The following is a 21,922-nucleotide window of genomic DNA, read 5'->3' as shown; positions in this document are numbered from 1 at the left end:
ATACTAACCAGATTCTGCTGTTGTGATCAAAAAAGAGGTTTCATTATTCATTAGGTTGACGTTCCATCTAAGAATTTTCCTGTGCTCGGATTGTAGAAGCCATTAGGTGGTTTTGCCCTTGATAGAGACAAAGAATTTATCCTATATCTCGACCAAATGTAATTACGTTTGGAAAATTAACTCTGCTCTGGGAGGCGTGTTTTACCTTCGGGCTACTTTTTAACATTACTCTTGATTGGCATTCAAAAATAATATGTTTCTCGATCTTTTATATAGTATAGATGTAACTAGTTTTAACCTTTTTTCTTCCTTTGGACTCGCCCCAAGTTTAGTCACGTATCAAAAGCTAAATTTATCTTTATTTTATAGCATCAACAGTTAATCTTTTATGGAGTTTATGGCATGGTGGTAACTCACAATAAAACATTTTCACTTTTTCCCCCATATCTAAATTGAGGTTTATAAAAGTTGGGTGAAGCTCGTCACGTTTGGCAGGTGCCATATGTTTCATCCATTCGGTTACGGCACGTCGTCACGTTTAGCGTGACAGACAAAATACCAAATGGCGTGTCGATCTCGTGTTGGAACTTTTAAACGTCGTGAAAAACTCCTTAAACGCTCGTAACTTAAGAACTCAATTAAAAAATGGTTCAATGTTATAACGTTCCGAACTTTCGTAAATGCATTGGGTGAAGGGAACGTCCTATAAACCCATATTCTCTTTAATACTTCCATATTTGTCACTTCTCAACCTGACCTTTACCGGTTATTTAATCAATCATATAAAATTAATTATCCTCAAAGGACAAGTGCGAAGAAGTTAGTTTATTTATCTTGTTTTTAAGCATTCTACCTTATCCATATTTTATACACGAAGCTCGTCCCGACCTGCCAAGAAAAAAATTACTTTAGAAAGCCGAAAACTTGATTAAAATACATTAAAAATTCTCTTTTGTATACATATACATATAAAAAAACCTCCATCGATTAAGTTGATAAGAAGATTAAATTAGTATCTCAAATCTGTATAGGTCTTCCTCAATTAACGTGTGAAAAATGTTTACCGCCAGCAGCGGTTCCTTTTCACTAGCTAGGGGGTAGAGCATTTGTTAGGAGAGCAGATAATTTTTAAAGCATTTTATCCAAAAACATAAGCTTAAGTGGAGTCGGAGTAGTAGCCTAAATTTGGCGGCCACACCATTGGACCCTCTTGATTGATGATGCTGCATCTACTAACATGTCAGCAGCACGTACATCGGATACTGTACCGAGTGTATTCGATGCAAAAGTAGCAGCTTGCTTCTGATAATGCCTCACGGTCGATAAAATCCATAATTCCCTTTTCCAACGGGATTCACGTCTTTGGTTTTTCTGTTTTTGTCTTTCTCTCTCCCTCTTCCTTTTTTATATATATCCACGAAAGAGATTTATTTCCTGTGGAATACATCTGTAATTTCGTGGCGATTTTTTTTAAAGCTCGATTAGTTCGAAGACTCATTAGTGGCCAAGTATTTTAATAAGGTAGATTTTCTCTTTTTATCAGAGATGTATGGCACGTTTTCTCATCCGGTATTTATAATCCCGAGTATGATGGCTAACCTCCTGCAGACTGTGTCGTGGGTGGGACGAGTAGGTAAAAGGCGTTAGCCCACTCTGGCCCTTGGTAATGGTTCTGGGATCGTCCTAAGTGCCTTAACTCGCTTTAATGTACCCTTTGTATAAATATCGTCTCCCCCCTTTACGCCCTGCATTCGTTTAACTATTTAAAAAAATATATATATTTTCGCTTTTAAGATTCTCCCCTCTTCGTGCAATTACCAAAATTGAAGAAATTATAAGTTTAGATCGTTTATCAGCACGATGGTAAATTCTTCTCGACGTCACGGAATTCCTAAGATTTCTGCAATTAGCGAAGCCAAGTTAAAAACACGAAAATGTCTAATTTATTATATTCGGGCCGGTTTAATTGCGAAGAATTGCTGGCTTACCAAAAAATGCAGATTGATGATAGTGAAGAGAGGTTTTTCTTAAGAGCGGTATATTACGACGAGGGTTTTTTTATTAACATAATGAAAAAATCAAGTTTGTTTGTAGAAAATGATAGGAAGTGACAGATTTGATAGACAAATTACTCACGAATAAAGGACTATTTTGATAACTATTGATATATCGTTACAACTGCACGAAATCTCTTTCAGAAGGGATTAAGATCGATTATGTTGTTTCCCAAATGAAATTCTTTTTATTTTTTCCCCCTTAGAACGGAGGGAGATTTAAATTGTTTCGAAAAGTCCAGTTTTGTTAGCTACATAAAAAAAATTCACGCTCACTTATTTAAAATGTAATAAAATGGCCCTAACAAAAAATAAAGTGGTTTTTTTTCTTTCTTCCCTAGTGTATAGACATTGTGGAGTTTTTTCTAGATTTACTGCATTGTGTACTGTACATAAAAAGTGAATATTTGATAAATTTCTAAGAGTAAAACACCATAAAGAAATCCCGAAAAAGTGATAGATGAAACCGCAAGGTTTTCGTTTGAAGTTGCCACCATTCACGTGGCATAAATGTAGAGATGATTTTATTATATATCGTGCAGCATACTCGCATAATATCCCATTAACACATTTTAATACATGACAAGTTTATGGATATGTTATTCGAAGCGGTTTCGACGGTATAATGCAGTATTCATTGGACGAGCGCTTGTAAAGAATTCTGTCTACGCACCAAAAAAAAAAAAAAAGGAACTGGAATCGGTTAGTTTGTCTGTCCGTCACGTCCACGATCCGAGTATATTCACGTAAATGGAATATTTGCTTTTAGCAATATTTAAGGTTAAATTTTAACCAGATGGGTGTAATTTACTGGAAACTTTCAATAACCGTTTTACCATTCCTAACATGTTCTTTTATATCCTCGGGTTAAATTGTTTTTGATTTAAACGCCCGTGTTTATTTAAAACGTCGGTTTTAGCGAGTCTTTGATAGAATTAACGAAGTAAACTTTTACAAATCTGTTAACAGTTCAAAGATTTATATCGTTGGGGATGAATGGGCGAAAATGTCCAGTTTTTTCGCGACAGGATCACAAGCATTCCTTGTGTGAAATTGTCTTCAGAAAAAAAAAAACATATATGCTAATTTGTGGTTTGATTCTTGAAAGTCGTTACGCTATTATTATTATTATTATCACTTTTTATTTTTAATGAAAAATGTTTTACAAAACTCAATCCGGTTTGATATAACGTTTTTATGTTTCGTGTGCGCCGAATCATCCATTATTTCTTCTTGATCTCCTCTTTGCAACTTTTATGTAATATCTGAAAAAGGCCGAATAAATGAAAAATAACATCAACCGTAAATATAATTCAATGAAACGTTGTTTTTTTTTCTTTTTTTTAAAAAAACGTTTTAACTAAATTTCGAGGTACCATTTACCAATGTCGAAGATCACGCAAGTCTAATTAACCGCTGGTTAGAAACCACACGCCAATCGGAAGAAAACAACATCAAACAAGCCCTTTTTTTCCGTAAATCCTAATTCAGTCGCACGATATCTAATCTTTTTTTTTTCTTTTCAAGTCCAGGAAATAATGAGCTGTCAGATGAGTTGAAGGATTTAAACAGGGTTCCAACCACGATCCTTCATAGGATAAAACGAATGCAAGTGAGTGCCGGTCACTCTACCCATCCAGCTAATGTAGCATGTCCAGTTTTTGCACCGAATACCTTCATTTTTCTCTTTTATCCGTGCAGTGCTAGAGGAGGTCTTTGCCCCGATACGAATCCATTCTCGTCATAAGATCATTATATTATTTCTTAGAAAGGTTTCGTTTTTTTTCTTTTTTTTTCTTAATGGAACCGCTAAGCTTTTAATTACGAAAGAAAATTAGATGTATCTTTTATATACGCGTTACGTATAAACTTATTATTATTTTTTTTAAGGGGGTAGTTTCATTGATATCAAACTTGTTCGTTCAGGATTTCGTCAATTCGATGAGAAAAATTGATGAGTTTATTATACCTTAGATGATGAAGTTTGGTAGTTTTAACACGTTTACAATTGCAAGTACAGTTTAGAGAAGAAGGGAGGCAAAAAAAAAACTTTAGAGCAACTGGGAAACTTTTCTTTCTTCAACTGCAAATCTTTTGTCCCTTTTACGGTTGAAGAATTTTCTTTCTTTTATTATTTTATATATATACTTTTTTTTTTTTAACTCGCGAGTGTAAGTGAAGACTGAATGAATGTTTCTACTTCATAATGATTGAAAAAAAGAGACTGAATGGTGGATATAAAAAAAAAGAAGATCGCGAGACGACGGATAAGTCTTTCTCCCTCTTACTAAAAGAAAAAAAAATAGGTATTTGTCCCGAAATCTTATAAATTTTTTATGCTTTCCTGTGCAAAATATTGAAATTTTTTGAATTATTATTATTATTTTTTTGAAAGAGTTTATATTCCGGAGGGTATAGAGTGTGTGTGTGTGTGTGTGTGTGTGAGAGACAGAGTAAAAGAAAAATTGCAAGATCGTAGAGAAGAAATATCTCCGAATGCAGCAAAGATGGAGGAAAAACATTCGTCTTCTAGCGATTTCGTTGAAATTTTTTCTCTCTATCTTTATGTCCAGAAGATAAATATTTTCTCGTAAAAATCAAACTTTATCTATTTTTAAAGCAAGTTTCCTATTTTGGATAAGCGAATAAATGGCAATAACAACAAGAATTGTTAATAGAAGTAGTAGTTACAGTAATAACTACATTTAAATAAACATTTACCTTTTTTTTTTTTTTTTTTTGCTATTTGGTTATCATTTCCTGTTCGAGATATAGAAATTCTATAAATACATATATATATATATAAGTTTCTATTTATATATAACTATATGCAATTTTCTTCGGGTTATATTGACGTTTGATATCTGCTCTGATATTTTTATCGTCATTCTCTACACTGGCGAAAGCATTAACTGGAAATAACATTTTCAGAAAATATCGTGGATAAATTGGTTACAGTCACGCGGCTAAAAGATAGATTTTTTTTTCCTTCTATTTTTCTAATCCTTAAAAATTTCATAAGGAAGAATTCGAAAATCGGAAATTTCCGGGGGTGAAACTCTTTCCCCATTTCAATATTTTCGCGTCATTCCGGTCGGATTTCTTTCACTCCCGACCCGTCGTCATGACAACCGGTACGTCCACGTGACCGGAACGATCCGGTCGATATCCAAAAGACACGACATTCCAGTAGCCCGGTATCCCGTTCGTTTTTGCTAGACACTCAGTCACCCAGTTCTGTCTAGCAACTTAGCATCACCAACACGCTAATTATCGTAGCGAACCCAACTGGTTAGATCTATAATTATACCTTTCAACGATTTGTCTTTCCCCCTTTCTGTTGCCCGATACGCTCGAGAATGATTTTTATATTTGTTCTTAGTGTTCGTGCTTTTTTTTTTAATTAAAGAAAACAGAAAAATCGCTCCGCATCTCGCAGCGAGCATCGATTCTCTAGTCACGTATCTCATCGACGTTTTAAAACGCCAACAACCGACTTTTAAAGAAATAAAGATAGAAAGAGGTCGGTGAACTTGGGATACCACCCCGGTTGTGTCCTTGGATAGTTTTAATGCAGAGCGAGAACTGCCCCTTTAGCTTCTGACGATCGGAAAGGCTAGCGAGGAGCGATGCTATCACTCTTAATTAGAGCGACTCGCTCCCCACCCCTGTACTTTTTTTTCCTCATCCATGTATAACATCTTAAGGTGTCACGACTCTCTCTTATTTATTTCATTTACGGTGAGACAGTTGGACGTTATGATTAATTTTTTTTCTTTCTTTCCTTCATTCTTTTTCAGAACTGTCTGGCTAAAGCGCTGTACGACAATGCTGCAGAGGCACCGGACGAGTTGGCATTCCGCAAGAATGATATCCTGACAGTACTGGAGCAGAACCCCAACGGCTTGGAGGGATGGTGGTTGTGCTCGTTACGTGGAAGACAAGGGATCGCGCCGGGCAACAGGCTGAGACTCTTGCCAGGAATGTACGATCCCACGGGATTAGGATATGCCAGTGAAGGATGGACTTCGAGTGGCACCTATCCCGGCCCGGGGAACAGACATTCGAGACGTAGAAGCTGGCACATAAACCCCAATAAGGTAAACACGCCGGCTGATTCAACCTTTTTTTTTTTAATCTTCCTTCCCCTCCCTACCGCGCCGTGTTTTTCAACTCGATTAGAGAATTTGCATAATTTCATTTTCCAATCATCTCGTTTGTTTTTTAAACTTTCCCGCTGCCTCGCGGTGTGACTGTGCAATTGATAAAACTAATTCCGATGTTACACCCCTTTTTTTTGGCCATTGCGGTAATTAGATTTAAAGCTGAGGCTCGCTCGCTTAAAGAGCGATAAACAAATCTCGCATCGCAAACGGAAATTTAATATTAAATTTAAAAAAAATCAGAGAAACTGTCTTATTGACAAAAATGCAGTTTCACCAGTGAAGGATTTTTTGGGGGGACACTGTATTTTTAATACGTAAAATCTCGCTGTTTTGTTTCGGTAAATCAAAAGATTTTTCGGATTGGTTATTTATAACGGAGGTAAGTCTTTGTATCAATTCCCGTATATAACGCAAACGAATATACAGTGGATTCTCGTTATAACGAACTTTCAAACGGTCGTGCTAAACATCCACTACATCATGTAGGTTGCTGAAACATATTTATAAACAAAAACGTATTCTGTAACTGACTAGCGCGTATAACATACAAATTAACAAGTGAAACACGAAAACAATCTTCTTAAATCCGGAACGTAACTCAGCCTTTTAATTATTCCCTTATCCCTCTCTACACTCGATGCAGATGCTCCGGAGTGTAACTTGTTACTCGCAGATCGGCGATTACGTAAACAAAAAAAAAAGCCCCTTAATTAGGATACGTGTAAATATTTAATTTATCGAAGATTATTAGATAGTTTCGATTCCCGTAGCCGAGAAATTCCTGATGTTTTAATTACAACTTCGTGAGGCCGATGTATATCTAAAAAATTTACTTTTCTGCTGCTTGTGCTCGCACGCGATCTGTCGCTTCTTTATCTAAAACCAAATCAGTCTTTCGGGAGGAAGCAGGAATTCGCGTCATTAAGGAAGCTTGGGGATACGTTTCTTCGCCTTGGGTATCGTTCATCACATTCAAACATATTTTTGCCCAATTTTCTTTCCAATTCACATTTTTAGTGCCCCCAATGGCCGATAAACAACGTCACTTGTTGTTTTTCTCTCTCTTCATAAATAACGTCTTATACGGGTCTGATTTTTATTAGTTTACGCTTAGAAAATGCAAAAATTGATTCTGTTCGGAGGACCTCCATTTTTTTTTTAAAGTGGGAATAGATTTTCAAAAAAAAACACGAATTTTTTCGCTTTTGTTTTTATTGCTCCATTAGTAAATAAGGTAAGGTTCGAGAGGTGCAAAAGTGGGGTATATTTTTTTTTCTTTTATTTTTTATTGCTCCATCGGAATAAATTTCTGACACGCCGTTAACGTTTTAAAGATAAACTCGTGTCTTTTCCACGTTCAGGTGATAAAACACGGATAAAAGACGAACTGCTTTCCCATTTTAATGGTGGCGATCGGGCTACCGCCATTCTTTAATTTTACCAGAGGGTGCGATTAAAGAAACTGTTCTGAAGCGAAATTCCCGTTATTCGCGCGATATCGGAAGTTTGCGTGTATATTTTTAAACTTTTTTAAATATCATTCGAAGTTCTTTTCGATGTTTTTCTCGAGTATAAGAGATATATTCCTCTTCCCATCTCCGTTTTGACACAATTTAAGGAGTGTTTCTTCACGCGGAAAAATGAGAAATTTACAGTTTTTAGGCTTTTATTAAGCGAAGAATCAATGGAATAGTTTCGTAGGTTTCGAGGAGAAAGGTTGTTAGAATTTTTTTTTTTTTTTTTTTAATTTCCACTTCTGAATCCTCCAGGGAGAAGGCGTTTTTAAACCTTGGCATTCGCGTTACTGGTTTCTGTAGGCGGCGGAATTTTTGTTTTTTCGACAGCAAAGCGACGCTTTAAGGGATTATCCCCTACTTTAATGGTTGCTTAATAACGGCGCTGGCACCTTTCACTTGATGGCGTTTGGCGCCCAGGTTGCAGATAGATTGGCACAGTGCCAGTTAGTGCACCGCTCCGCCAATTACGTCACGTTCTGCTGCAATTAATTCTGCTTTTCGTCCCCGTCCATCCCCGTCGCTCGTTTTATTTACTTTTTAATTTCCTGCTGTTCCATCTCATATTTCCGCTCTTCTTCCACTCCATGTTTATTCATTTGCCACACTCTTTAATAAGTCAAACTCTCCCTTTCCCTCCGACCCAACTGCTCTCTTCGCGAGGGATTCCGAAATTGAGTTTCTTCCCCCCTCCCCTGGTGGAAATTATTAAATTTGACATTTCCTAGCTAATGAATTGTTATGAACCAATACTTATATTATTTTTGTGTCTTAATTATTTGCAGAGTTCTATCGAAATTCGGTTTAAGAAAATAGATTAAGTAGGTTTTCCTTCTCTCTTATCTGAAACATGCACACACACTGTGTTTTCTTTATGTAATGTGTTTTTGTGCCCTTGCTTATAATAGCGACTGGTAGATCCACGTAGGCACTGACAGGTTGAAGGGTGTGTCGAGGAAACCATTTCAAACATAATGATTCTCTGGTATCATCAAACTGCTGACTTTTGAGGAGTGAGGCATTATCTATAATCTAGATAATTTGAGGTTTTAGTGTTCATTCTCCATACAAGTTTTTTTTTTCCTGTCTGTATGTGATTATACATAAATTACCTTTGGGTATAACTGTTCATATGCAATTATCAAATTTCCTTTTATTATATGTATCATTCTGTAACACTTTCCTGTTATTTATGACTTGTCAAATGAATGAATCAACAAGGAATTTCTGTAATGCTGTTTGCCAGATAATTTACCACTACCAAACTATTAGAGCAACATAGTCCAGGAGACTCTTGCAACATTAAAATGTAAATCATTCAAAGTTGATTATTAATGTATAAACATTCACATTTTGTATAAATTACATTGGATACGTTTACATTTTAAATACTAAGTTTTATGTAATAGCTCCTAGCTATTTTATCATTCTCTGACGTGGAAGTTAGATTTATTCTTCTCTCTCCGATAAAATAAATAAATAAAAAAAAAAGTAAGGCTAGATTAGTTGTTTCAAAGGAAACCTGTTTGTTTATCTTGCTGTTCCCATTTTCCTTGTACTTACCATATCTATTAATCTTTTTAAGTTAAAAACTGAATTATATAATTTAGCATACTGTTTTCCATTAGTGACAAACAACTTTATAACCCTCTTTTTTTCGTGTGCACTTTAGATATTCAATATTATTACTCCATAATAGTTGAATGAGTAAAATAATATAAGATGCAATTCATTTTTAAATTAAATGAATGAACTTATTTGAAACATAAGAAATTCTATAGTTTTGCACCTTTAATGTAAGTACGTTGAAAGATGAAGACACGCTGAAAATTTCATTAATGCGATAGAAAAATATCAATATTGAACTTAGTTTTTTCAGTCAAGTTAAAAATCAAAAAGTATAAAGTTGTTTTCATTCTTTTATTAATGATCGAACAAACATATTATTCATACTATTAACATATATTTTAAAAAATATTCAAATATTTATACAGTAAATAATTTTTCTTATTTCTATTTCTTTTCATAAATCTGGCACAAAAATGTTTTTAATTTTTACGGTGTACTTCTTTGTGAAGTCATTTACACCACAAACAATATAATTATAATTATTTGATGTCTCATTAAAAATTCTTCTCCTAACAAGTTTTTGTTAAAGGAAAAGTTGGACTGATTCATTCATAAGTTTCTAATTGGGGTCATATCAATAAAGAGGTCTGTTCTACTAATTGAAATTTCCACTTTCAATAAAGCAGCTTGGATAACGTCTTTCAGTCAAACCAGTCAATCAATCACCTAACTGATTAGGACTCTCATTCTCTCTCTGTTGAAAAATTGTCTTATAACATATAAGTTTAAGATAAATTAATGCATGGTAAAAGAAAAATTATTAACTCTTAACATGTTTTATAGCTTTTGAAACTTGATTTTACAATGATTAAAATTATTATAAAATTAAAAATTTTTTTTTAACAGTATCTTTAATAATAATTCATTATTTAAAGACAGACATATTTACATTATATGCCTGCCTAATTCACTGTACTTACTGTATGTAAAAAAAAAAAATCTGTTTAGTCTCTCTCTAAACCTTGTTTGGCAACTACTTAATATATTTATTATATAAATTACACATTGTATAATAAATATAAATTTGCATAAAATAATTTTTCATTTTGTACGAAGTAATTTATAATATAAAATGGAATATTTTATCTTTCAATGTTTGGTTTTTATTTATTTAAAATTACAGTAATATACAAGATATAAATAATTTTAAAAAATTATTATTATTGTGTTATGTTCAAAGAAATAAAAAAAAAACTAAAGATTTTCCTTAACTGCACGTCCTGTAATAAATGTACTGACAAATTGCAAGAAAAATCAAATAATCTATAAAGAAGAAAAATGTTGTCAGTAGATAGTATGAGATGTTCATTATGTGATACACAAACGTTAAAATTTTCTTGCAAATATTTAAAATTACTGCTATTTGTAGTTGAATGAATCTTGGGTAAATCTAATGTCTGTTTGCTTTGGGATAAGATTCTAAAAATAATTCTAATGGCAGTTAAGTTATAATCATCATGCAAGTTTCTTTATACAGCTATACCCATTATCCAAATCTAATGCACTCCTGAAAATAAGTAAAAGAAAAATTCAGATATCCAGAAGTATTTTCCATTATTTCTTACAGGAAAATTTAACTCATTCTTGGTCGTTCAAGTGACATCAACCAATTTTCCCAAATTTCCACTTAAACAGTGGAAAAACCTACCTATCTATCAATCCACGTTTTTAGCATGATATTAAACATTAAAAAAAACTCTAATTACCTTAGTAACAAACACTTAATGAGGTCATTAAAGAATATCTGTAAGCAGTAATGAAACAAATAAGTTTGTTTAGTACTCCAATTAGAAATTGTATAGAAATTTTGTTTTCTTTAATATGCATTAGACAGCAATGAAAATGTTGTAATAATATTGTACATTTTAAATTAAAATATCATTGGATGAAAACAGAACATTAATGAAAGTAAACAACTGAGATAGTGAACCAACTGTAATGAACTGTTAAGAATAAAATCATAAGATTGCTGATGTTTATCCCAAAATTTCAGTACAAACTGCACGGACGTGTATGTAATTAACGAAACAAAAACTAATGCCGGGAACAGAGATGCTTCCTACTTCTCACTTTTAGAAGTAACACAACAGTACAGCTGTATTTTGATTTTTATGCGAAGATTTCTGCTTCGATATTTTTGTAGGTTGTGTAAAAGGAAATTATTTGAATTAGGAAAAGCTTCTACCAATTAACAACAAAATTTTATTATTACTTTTATCAGTAGAATGATTTGCTATTGCGACGAATTGCCGTATTTACAAGGATCAGTAAGAATATGTGTTTTGATTTTGTCCTCAAACTATTTGAATTTTATACACTGTCCATTTTGAAATTGAGCTATATTTTATAGTTGGGTTGTGATGAATGATGTTTTTTGTTGCTTTATTTTATACATTAATAAACTTCTTACAGTTTGATTTGTTGCATTGCTTCATTATTTGTGAATATTGTCTATATTTATCATCAATATTATATTGTAAAATGTGCTATTTTTGATCTAAAATGTAGGCATGAATCTTTTATTATTGGAAAATAAATCTTCATATACTAGAAAATAATGTTTTTGTTTTTTTTTTTCCTCAAATGCAAACTATAAATGTCTTGACTTTGTTTTCCATGCAATATTTTTTGAACATGAGATTAACGTTATATTTTATTTATAGTTGATTTATATAATAATGAGGAAGAACATTTGGTGGTCTGTTTTGTATGTTGTTTATATTTCTTTTTATATGTATGAGCTTCTAAATGAGGAAGAGGAAACCTTTCAATGAAAGATTTTAGATAGTATCTAATGGCTTTGTAAGTATTATTGTTGCTTTTTTTTCTGAAATTATCTAAATATATCTTTAAAAACTTGCAAAACAGAAAATGATAAATGGATTGATGTATTGTTTATTACTTTTTGTTCTTATTGTTCAGTTGTGACTTTAATGTACAGTTAAATGAATGCATTTAGGCTTCATATAATTGAAGGACAGTAGTATAAAGACTTTCCCTTTTATTTAACATTTATTTTTAAAAAAAATTTATAGAAATATATTTTATAGAAAATATTACGTTACTATGAAACTTAATGTGCGAGAGTTAAAACAAACAAATTTATTTATGGAAATAAATTCAGTAATTTAAATGGAAAGTTTTGAAACCTGTCAGAAACAGTCTTTTAAAAATCAATTGCTTACACTAATTAAAATTTGAATCATTAATAATTAATCATGTAATGTTCAGCATCAAAATTATATATGTAAGTTATCGTAATTGATTTTACTATTTTGTTGATAATTATTTAAGTTTAAAATCATTACTTGCTAATTAATATCCAAAGAATTTCGTCATTTCATAACATGAAAATCTTATTTCGTTACCTTCAGTTTAGAAAGGTAGAATAATCAAATCAGTTGTATTTTAAATTAAATTTATTCAACTGAAAGTTAGATTCATTAAACTTTCAATACTGATAATTTAATCTTAAGTTTACAGTATTATTTTTAAGTAGCATTCCCTTGAAAATACCAATTTATCAAATAATAGCGAGGTTGAGGCCGAAGTTTTAAATGCGAAAACGTGTTCGTCGGATGTTTGGCACCGCTTTCCTGTAAGCCTAGAAGTTTGACAATGGCATTTAGAATGTCGAGCATGATTCCACTGACTTTCCAAATGCCATTGTCAAACTTCTAGGCTTACAGGAAAGTGGCGCCGAACATCCGACGTACACGTTTTCACGTTTAAAACTTCGGTCTCAACCTCGCTAATTCTAAAGGAATTTTCCTGTTTTCAGTACATATGTTTATATTGTATTAAAATTTAACTTATTTCCATTTAGGTTATCACTCCACAGAAGATTGGAGATGTCTATTTATATGATGTACCAGTTGGTCATAAAAGTGTTGAACCCAGTGAGACTCCTCACTCGTCAACGTTACCAAATCGAAGATTTTTACAACCAAATATTGTTGCACAGAATCTCCAAGGTATGTTTAATACTATTTAATTTAATAAATACCTAAATCTGTATAGAAATATATATTTAATCCATGAAGAAAATATAAAATTTCAATAGTATTGAAACTTAAATTATCCTTATTTGCAATATTTAAGGATTAATATCAGTAGTTGTCCTTGAATAACAAGTTTGATTATCAACAGTTTTTAATAAGAACACACCCTTGTTTTATTTCACACCTGCAAATGAAAATTCATAGAATAAAGTCTGTCTTTCTATTATTATAAAATGATATTTTAAATTAGATTATAAATTTTTTTATCTTTACATTTTTAATGAGAATTCTTTGATTACCATTAACTAATTATTATTATACAGCTTTTTTACATAATTATACAAAATTGCTTATTTAAAATTTTATAATAAAATTATCAAAAATAAATAAATATGCAACTGCATTACAAAAGGTACTATTATTTTGTCAGTAATAAATTTAAATTGTTTTAATTTTGTTTAAAAATTTTTATGTAGGTGGTAGTTATGATACTCCTCCAAGCCCAAGATTAGTAAAGACGCAGGAAGCCTACGATGAACCTCGGCCTCTTGCTCAGTGTTTTGGAATACCTCCTCCTTCTGATATATCTGCTCTTGATGAACAGAGATCACATACTTCCGTGTCATCAGATTCTTCGACAATAAGCAGTACTTACAGCATTCCAAAAAGTCACGATTATGATGTACCTAGTTCGGAAGATAGTGGGACTTATGATGTTCCAGCACCATCGAGGCACACCTCTACTACAGATAGTTTGTCACTTTCTGATACTTACGATATTCCTACGTCAAAGCTTATTTGTGACATTCCTGCATCTAATAGGTCAAGTGGTGTGTCTGTTCTTTCAGCTAGTTCTTCCTCATTTTTCTCACCATCTAGTGGACATTCAAGTTTGAGTCCTTCATTATCTTTATCTAGTTTATGTGGTTCCAATAGATCCAGTCTAGAACAGCATTCCCATGAACTCTATGACATTCCACCTCCCGAACCAAGACCAATAGCCAATCTTAAGGGATCACCAGCCAAAACAAATATTATTCCATCTTCAATTCCAACACTTTCTCATGTAAGTATTAATGAAGTTTATGACATTCCTGCTAATAATGCTCCAACAGAATGCTATGATGTTCCTCCAGCTCCAAAACTTGCACAGGCTCCATCATTGGAAGGTGTATATGATGTGCCACCTCAAGTTACACGGGACACCAGTCCTACACCAGTGGCTCTAGAAGAAAATTTAGAAAATAGGCTTACAGTTAGTAAAGATCCAGGTATTACAAAAGACATACAATCTTTAAAAGGAAAAGAATTATTACTAGATTTGGATGCAGCTATGGAAATATTAGTAAAATTACAACAAGAAGTACAAAGTGCCATATCAAAGTTATTTAGCTTCATTAGTGCTAGCTGGAGGAGGAAAGATGTAATGGATAATAAAATTAATGATATTCAAGTAGCTTGTTATAAAATTGATGCCAGTCTAAAAGAATTTTTAAATTTTTCACATGGTGCTTTGGCTAATTCAACTCATGCAGCTGATAAAACTTTATCTTGTAAATTGGCAAATTTACTCAAACCTTTGGTTGATTCAAGCCAAATAGTTCAAGTATCAATTCAAGCTCTAGATAATAAAGGTTGGCAAGTTTCAAAATTTATATCATCCGACGATACAAATAATCCCGACGAATTGGACCAATTAGTTGCCTGTGCTCAGGGTATAATTGAAGATGTACGACCAGTAGCATCATTCATTAGAGGGAATTCTGTTCTTATCTTCAAACGTTCGCAGCACATAAGTGAAACAAAGAAACCACCCATTGCACCAAAACCAACTGACCTCAAAGCAAAATTGGAATTTCAGAAATTATCTTCAATGAACAAACTTCAAGAAAGGCCGCTACCTTTACCACCTCCAAATAAAAGTCATTTGTCTGAAAAAAGTTCTTTCCCAACAAGTGAAGTCAAAGATGTTGTAAATGACTACGAATATGTTAATCTTGAATCCAAAGACTCTGTTGAAAAATCAAATAAGTGTTTAAGGACAGACGGTAATAAAACAGACGAGAAAATCGAGAATGTAATCGAACAGTCAGAAAACGTGAAAGATAAAGTAATACAACCACCACCAAAGTTGCTCGACACAAAAGATGTACAGATGCTGCAATTTTATAGTGCTCAAGCAGAATCTCACGTTCTGTATCTTACAAATGCAATTGATGGCTTTCTGTCAGCTATAGAAAACAACCAACCTCCCAAGGTTTTCATTGGGCATAGTAAATTTGTTGTGATCAGTGCTCATAAGTTAGTATATATTGGTGATACTGTTCAGTGTCATGTTACAAACCAAACAGTAAAATCTCAAGTAATGCAGTGTGCAAATAATTTATGTGATTCCTTAAAAACATTGGTAGCTAATACAAAGAAAGCAGCTTTACAGTTTCCTTCAGTTGCAGCTGTTCAAGAAATGGTTGACAGTGTTGTAGATGTTTCCCATCTTGCTAATGATCTCAGAATGATCATTCTTCAGGCAGCAGAACTTTAATATTGTCTGTAAAAGTGATAATTCTTTTTATACATATTTTCATGAACTTTCGAATTTTATTAAGTATTTTCAATTTCAAGAGAGATCATTAATTAACTGGTGCAATGTAACAATTATTATTAATATGTAAATTTCCTCCCAAATTTTCAAATTGTTTTCTCACAGAGAATGTGATAAATATTTCAAAAGCTGCCATATTAGAAATAGCATTTTATTTACTTTGTTTTATGTTTTATTGAGGAGTTGAATCTTTTATTTTTATTATTTTTTTTATATATATAATAGTTGCCATTTTCAAATAGTTGTTAATACATTCACCTGTTGATAGTATGAATAGACTTTATCAAAATATCACTAAATGGGGTTAAATTGTGATTTATTATTTTTGAGACAGTTTTATTTGAAAGCGGTATTCAGAACTACGACAATTGATTTGCCTGATTTTTTTTTTTAAAGCAAGAATACCCGAACAAAGCAATTGTTTTCAATGAATTCTCTGTTATTGCTGTACAATTTAAAAAATTTAGAAATTAATTTTTATTCTGGAAATATTGGTGTTTTGTTTTAATAAAACTAGATTGGGAGTCCTAATTGCATATTTGTGATCAAAACTTTGATTTTATTATTTATAAATAGTTAAAAAATTTATATAAATATATACAAGAAAAATAAATTTTTTTCCTTTTTCAATACTTAAAACTGACCAAAATTATTTGCTTTCATATTATTATTGAAAAATGTAGAGAAAATCTTGTATAGATTTTCTTCATCTACAAGTAAAGAAGAAGAAGAAAATACTGTCTTCGTCTAACTTTGATACTGTTATGAAAAGGTCTAAAACAACAAATATTTATATTGAGCACTTTTATTATAAATACAATTATAACTACTAGAAAATACTGGATCCAAATTTGAATTCGAATAAGTCTAAGAAAATATATTTCAAGCTGTAATAAAGGCACTTAATATAAATATTTATTTTTAGACACATGAAGGTTTTTTAATTATGTTATCAAATGAAAACAAACAGCTTTTTGTAAATCTATATTTGTCTCATTAGAACAGTAGAAGACATTATTTTTTTTCATTTTGTAACTAACACTTGATGTATAATACATTCATCTAATCTTTGTTTATTCTATTCAGTCTCTTACTGAAACACTCAAGCTTAAGAAAGAATTAATATAAATACAATTTATAAGTAACTATAATTTAAAATTCTAGTTCTAGAAATTTACCTTTTCCATTGTCTTCGAAGAACATTAAAGGTTGATTTCAGAAAAACTTCATTTAATAAAATTTAAAAGCCAATACTTAATAAAATCAGTACCATTTTATTGAACTTAAAAATTTCAAAAAGTTTACAAATATTTTTTAAAAATTTATCCGCTCCTGTAAATGCTGTTACGTTATATAACACATTGATAATGCAGAGAAACTGATAGATTATATTGAAAACTTTTTTAATTTAAAAAAAATAATTAATTTTTAAAGAATGAAAAAGCAATCATTTTTTTTTTATAGATTTTATAATCCTAAATCATAATCTGGTTCTCCTGTTTTGGTGCTTTTGATAAATTCAACATGCATTTCGGGTGACAGAGATACCTTCTTTACGGCGGGATCGGTTTTCATCTTTTCCACCCATTTTGTTATCGTAGGAAAACGATCGGTCGGGAATTCTGAAAGCGAAGGATTTAAAGCTTGTGCTACTGGAATACGTTCAAACCAGGGCCATATCATATAATCCAGTATTCCTGGTTTGTCTCCTGAAAAAGAAAGCAACAACAAAAGTAAATTTCTTTAAACATTAAATTCATAAAAGTTTGTAAAAAAAAAAGGTTGATTTTACCTCCAAAAAAGGTTGACTTTCTGTCTTTTAATTCTTTTTCAAAATCATCTATGCTATTTATTAAATCATTCCAGGCATCACCTGCACTGCTACCTCCTCTGGATACTTTAGACATTGCTAAAGTCACCTGTTGATATAAATTGTCAAATATCTAAATCCAGATTTCTTTCAGGCTCTAATTAAGTTAAATATTAATCATTGAAATTAAGTAATTTAAACTGAAGGCAGGCAGTTAGGCCCCACCATCTTATATTGTACAAATAATACAGTAAACCTTTGATTTGCAAATGAAGCATGCTAAAAGTTAAATTAGAGTCAATGAGTATAAATTATTTAATGTATATTATATTTTTATTTTATACTTACACATTATATCATTTTCTTGGCAATAGTAGACACCCTTTCCTCAATTATTCCATTAAATTGAGCGTTTACAAAGAAATCTTACAGTAAATAGATCATTTTACCAACTTGGAGGTGCCACTTTCATATAAAATAATTTGAAACAGTATAGTTAATGGAACAGAGTGCTGTAAGTTTAGCTTTAAAATCAAAAACAAATGTTTGAAGAACATAAGACGACAAAATAAAACTGCTTTACTTGATTTTATAGTTTCATGCTCTTGTATTTAATGCACTATTGGTGCATGTGTATCAGGTTTATATTTGATCATTAATTTTCAATGCTAGGATGTTTTGTCAACAGCATTTGATATACAGTATATTAAAGCAGCATTGTTTTTTAAAAAATAATAATTATGGTGCTATTGCATATAAAAAGTTTATAGTAAATCTAGAAGAAGAAAAACAAAAGCCAAAATTTCTTCTGAAAACATCTTGTGTAGTCAGTCCATTAGTGTAGTGTCATTAAGACACCAAGTAAGCCAGAATTCTGATTTAGACATCAAGACAATTGGAATTCTACATTTACTAAAAACAATTAATTAATTATATTTAGTTTGAGCTAGATAAAAATCATTACCTTTCCAAACACTTCCATCACCATTCTATCTTTTGCCTTTTGATAAGGATCTTTAGCAGTAAGTTTGTTGTCGGGATAGATCTCATCTATGTAATCTGACGATATTATAGAATCTGCAACTAATTTTTTATCTTGTTCCAATATAGGGATTTTACCAAGAGGATGTTTCTCAAACAGCCACTCCGGTTTATCCTTCAAGTTAATGTTAATCACTTCGTGTCTGTAATGAAACACAGTAAAAAAATAGTCAAAAATGATATTTCAGCATATGAACAAATATTGGTTGACAGTGCAAAATTTAATCTAGAAAGATTTATTTTTAAGTGAAAAAATAAAAATTTGATCTTTTGCCAGTTTGGCACTAAATTCAAACTAACATTTTTCTAACATTTAATTTCTCTTTTCTTATCTCTTATCTGAATTAAGAAAGTTTATTTAAGTTTACCGAAAATTTACTTACTACATAAATTACGTCATAAAAATAAAAAAATTTAACATTGAATTTTCATGGTTAGATTTAAAATTTTAATACGTGTATATATATATATATATATATTGTACGATAAAATTTAATTTTATCATGTACACAATTACATAATTCTAGAAATAAATTTTAATTTATCTCTAGAATTGTGTAATTGTATAGTGTAAATGAAAAAGTAACTTACGGTATATTTTTAGCAGCTAATACTAACAAAGTCCTTTCAGAAAACGGACAAAACCTCATACTGTACACCCTTAACTTTCCAGTTTCCAGTTTGGGGTATTCTGAACCTATTCAATAAAATATAAATTATATAGAACTTAAATAATTCAAAAATTGTCATTACTAAGAATGAAATACTTCATTTTTACCTTTCGAATAGCATTTAGCTGTCATGTTGGGTTCTTGACTCTGAACTGAAGTGAGATCCGAGCTGCTTTGCTTCTATTTATAAAATGGGTGGAAATTCTAAAAATATTCTTGTTTCTCTTTTAACGGGGATTGGTAAAGTCCAAAGAGAATACCAAGCCAACAATATAAACGCTTGTCTAACAACTAACGTAAAATAACATCAGCTTAAACCTCTACTTTTTTCCCCCTGTTACATCTGCCTTTCCAAACAGATTTTTCTCAATTTGGTTGATAATTTCACAGTCCACATACAATAATTGCAGGAAATTATCATTAGACAATGTATAATGACTCACTTGCCAGTTAAAAAATTTTGTTCCAATCAAGAGGATAAGTACTGCATGACAATTATTAAAAGAATTATAATTAATCCCTCGTGTTTTCGATGATAACAGAAATCAATTCCGCACGTTCCATGAATGATATTTAGCGTAGAAATAAAATTTAAATGTGAGAAAGGTTGATATAAAATCTTTTGCGATTAAAAGCTGTAAATATTTACCACTAATCGTACAAATTTAATAAATTATTTTTTAATATAATCGCTCGTTAATATAGATAAATGATTTTTCTTGAAATTGATCAGGAATTTCTTTATATTCGATTTCCTTATTTCCTATAAAATGATTCATAAATTATGAATTATCGTACATAACCTTTTAGGCCAATACAGTACGGCTCTGACGGGAATGTAAAAAAATGGCCGCCGTTTAGAGGTGGTCGTTATTGAAGGTTCGACGGTATATACAGGGTGGGGCATTTACGAGGTGAATTAAAAAAAAACGGTACAATAATATGAAAAAAACTTTTTATTTATTCAATTATTGTACCGTTTTTTTTTAAATTCACCTCGTAATATGGGACTCCATTATGCCCCAACCTGTATTTTTTATTTCTAATATAATAGCAAATATTTTAAAATCTAATTTATTATTAACAAAACTATGCAATTAAAATCTATAGTTATTTTTCATCTTTAAATAATACAAATTTTGTACTAAACTTTTAATAAAAAGTTTAAACTTGAATTTTTCCTGAATGTTCATTTTCTTTGAAACTAATTCTAAATATATTAAGAAATAATTGTTTTAATATAATAAATATTTATGATATAGAAGAAGCATATTGCAAATATCCACGAATTATGAATATGTACTTGCACGAAATGGCCTTCACAATTCTCAAATTAGAAAGGTTAACGTTTAACCTTTGGTACATGATATATAATAAATATAAAATGATGATAGTATACTTTTATAGTTTTTTGGGGGATGGAATTTCTCTAAGTGGTTCCATCGATGCTTTTTGTATCAAGGTAAAAGAGATGGGTTCGAATTTTATCCACATTATGCAGAGGAAATTGGCCTGTTCGTTTGGTCTAATGACTTGGTACTCAGCTTCCTGAGTGCCTAGTCTCTAGTTATGTGAGTAGCAACACAAATGTGTTTGAGAATATCACTTGATACCAGTGAGACCATTCACTGAACGAGTTCGTGACATATGATACACTCAAGTTTACATATGATACTACTCTCGAGTTATTTCGAGATTAAATACCAGGATGGTTGAGGCGTTAGCTTACTTCTCCGGGGGACCCAAGATCGAATCTTGGCTGTCTTTAAATCCCAGAAATCTTTTAGGGTTGAACTATTCCGGAAATGTCGGACCCCGTTCTTCAACGCCGGCTACCCACTGTGAACAAGGGACAAACCCATGATGAGTATTGTTAAAAGATCTTGGTGTTCACAGAACGGATAGAGGGTAATAAACTCCAACAATAAGAAATCCTTGTACTATATTCACTCTTTAAGCAGGTTTATTTTTATTAATATGGTCTTGTTTTTATTTTTTAATAAAAATAACAAGAAACATTAACTAATAATCAGTTTTTGTTCTCTATAAATTATTGAAACGCTCATTTGATAAAATGTTTGGATTATAAAATTGTTATTTAAAACGAAATTTTAAAGTCAGTTACACGAATTATATGAAATGTTGTAATAACTTTATTCCACCTTTTTTGTTACAAACAATAAATCAATAAAGTAGGTTTTTTGCATAGCCTAATAATTAAAAATTATTTATTTTTTTCATTTCTTTAATCGTGCTTTGCATAGGCCTATTTGAAATAGTAATTTTATGAACTTTTAAAATACCTGTTACACTCATTTGTTGAATTTTTTAAAATTTAATTATTTTTACCTTTTATATGTAATTTGTCAAGTGTATTTAAAAGAATTGAATAATATGAAAAGCAAATATATATTTTTCTTAAAATGCGACAATG

At 31.3% G+C, this 21,922-nt stretch overlaps 2 protein-coding genes across 4 annotated transcripts in view; one reads left to right on the top strand and one right to left on the bottom strand.

Moving 5' to 3' along the window:
• LOC136977054 (breast cancer anti-estrogen resistance protein 1-like) overlaps window positions 1-16,502 on the top strand; it is a 56,088-nt gene extending 39,586 nt beyond the window's left edge. For all 3 annotated transcript variants that reach the window (XM_067272489.1, XM_067272488.1, XM_067272487.1), the window contains exons 3-5: window positions 5,855-6,154; window positions 13,190-13,337; window positions 13,841-16,502. In XM_067272489.1, the coding sequence (XP_067128590.1) occupies window positions 5,855-6,154; window positions 13,190-13,337; window positions 13,841-15,906 (2,514 nt within the window). In that variant the 3' untranslated portion in view covers window positions 15,907-16,502. The remainder of the gene's footprint in view (window positions 1-5,854; window positions 6,155-13,189; window positions 13,338-13,840) is intronic.
• Window positions 16,503-17,220: 718 nt separating this feature from the next.
• On the bottom strand, window positions 17,221-19,858 carry LOC136977059 (pyrimidodiazepine synthase-like). Its single transcript, XM_067272496.1, has 5 exons — window positions 19,596-19,858; window positions 19,409-19,514; window positions 18,741-18,960; window positions 17,759-17,885; window positions 17,221-17,675 (listed from the first exon to the last, which is right to left on the bottom strand). The coding sequence occupies exons 1-5, from the start codon at window positions 19,618-19,620 to the stop codon at window positions 17,434-17,436; spliced, it is 720 nt and encodes a 239-aa protein (XP_067128597.1). The 5' UTR covers window positions 19,621-19,858; the 3' UTR covers window positions 17,221-17,433.
• Window positions 19,859-21,922: the final 2,064 nt, after the last annotated feature.

This window comes from Centruroides vittatus, unplaced genomic scaffold, assembly GCF_030686945.1.
Source record: "Centruroides vittatus isolate TY-2023 unplaced genomic scaffold, ASM3068694v2 contig_439, whole genome shotgun sequence".
NCBI lineage: Eukaryota > Metazoa > Arthropoda > Arachnida > Scorpiones > Buthidae > Centruroides > Centruroides vittatus.
The sequence above is the reverse complement of the archived record's forward strand: the minus strand, read 5'-3'. Positions and strand labels throughout refer to the sequence as shown.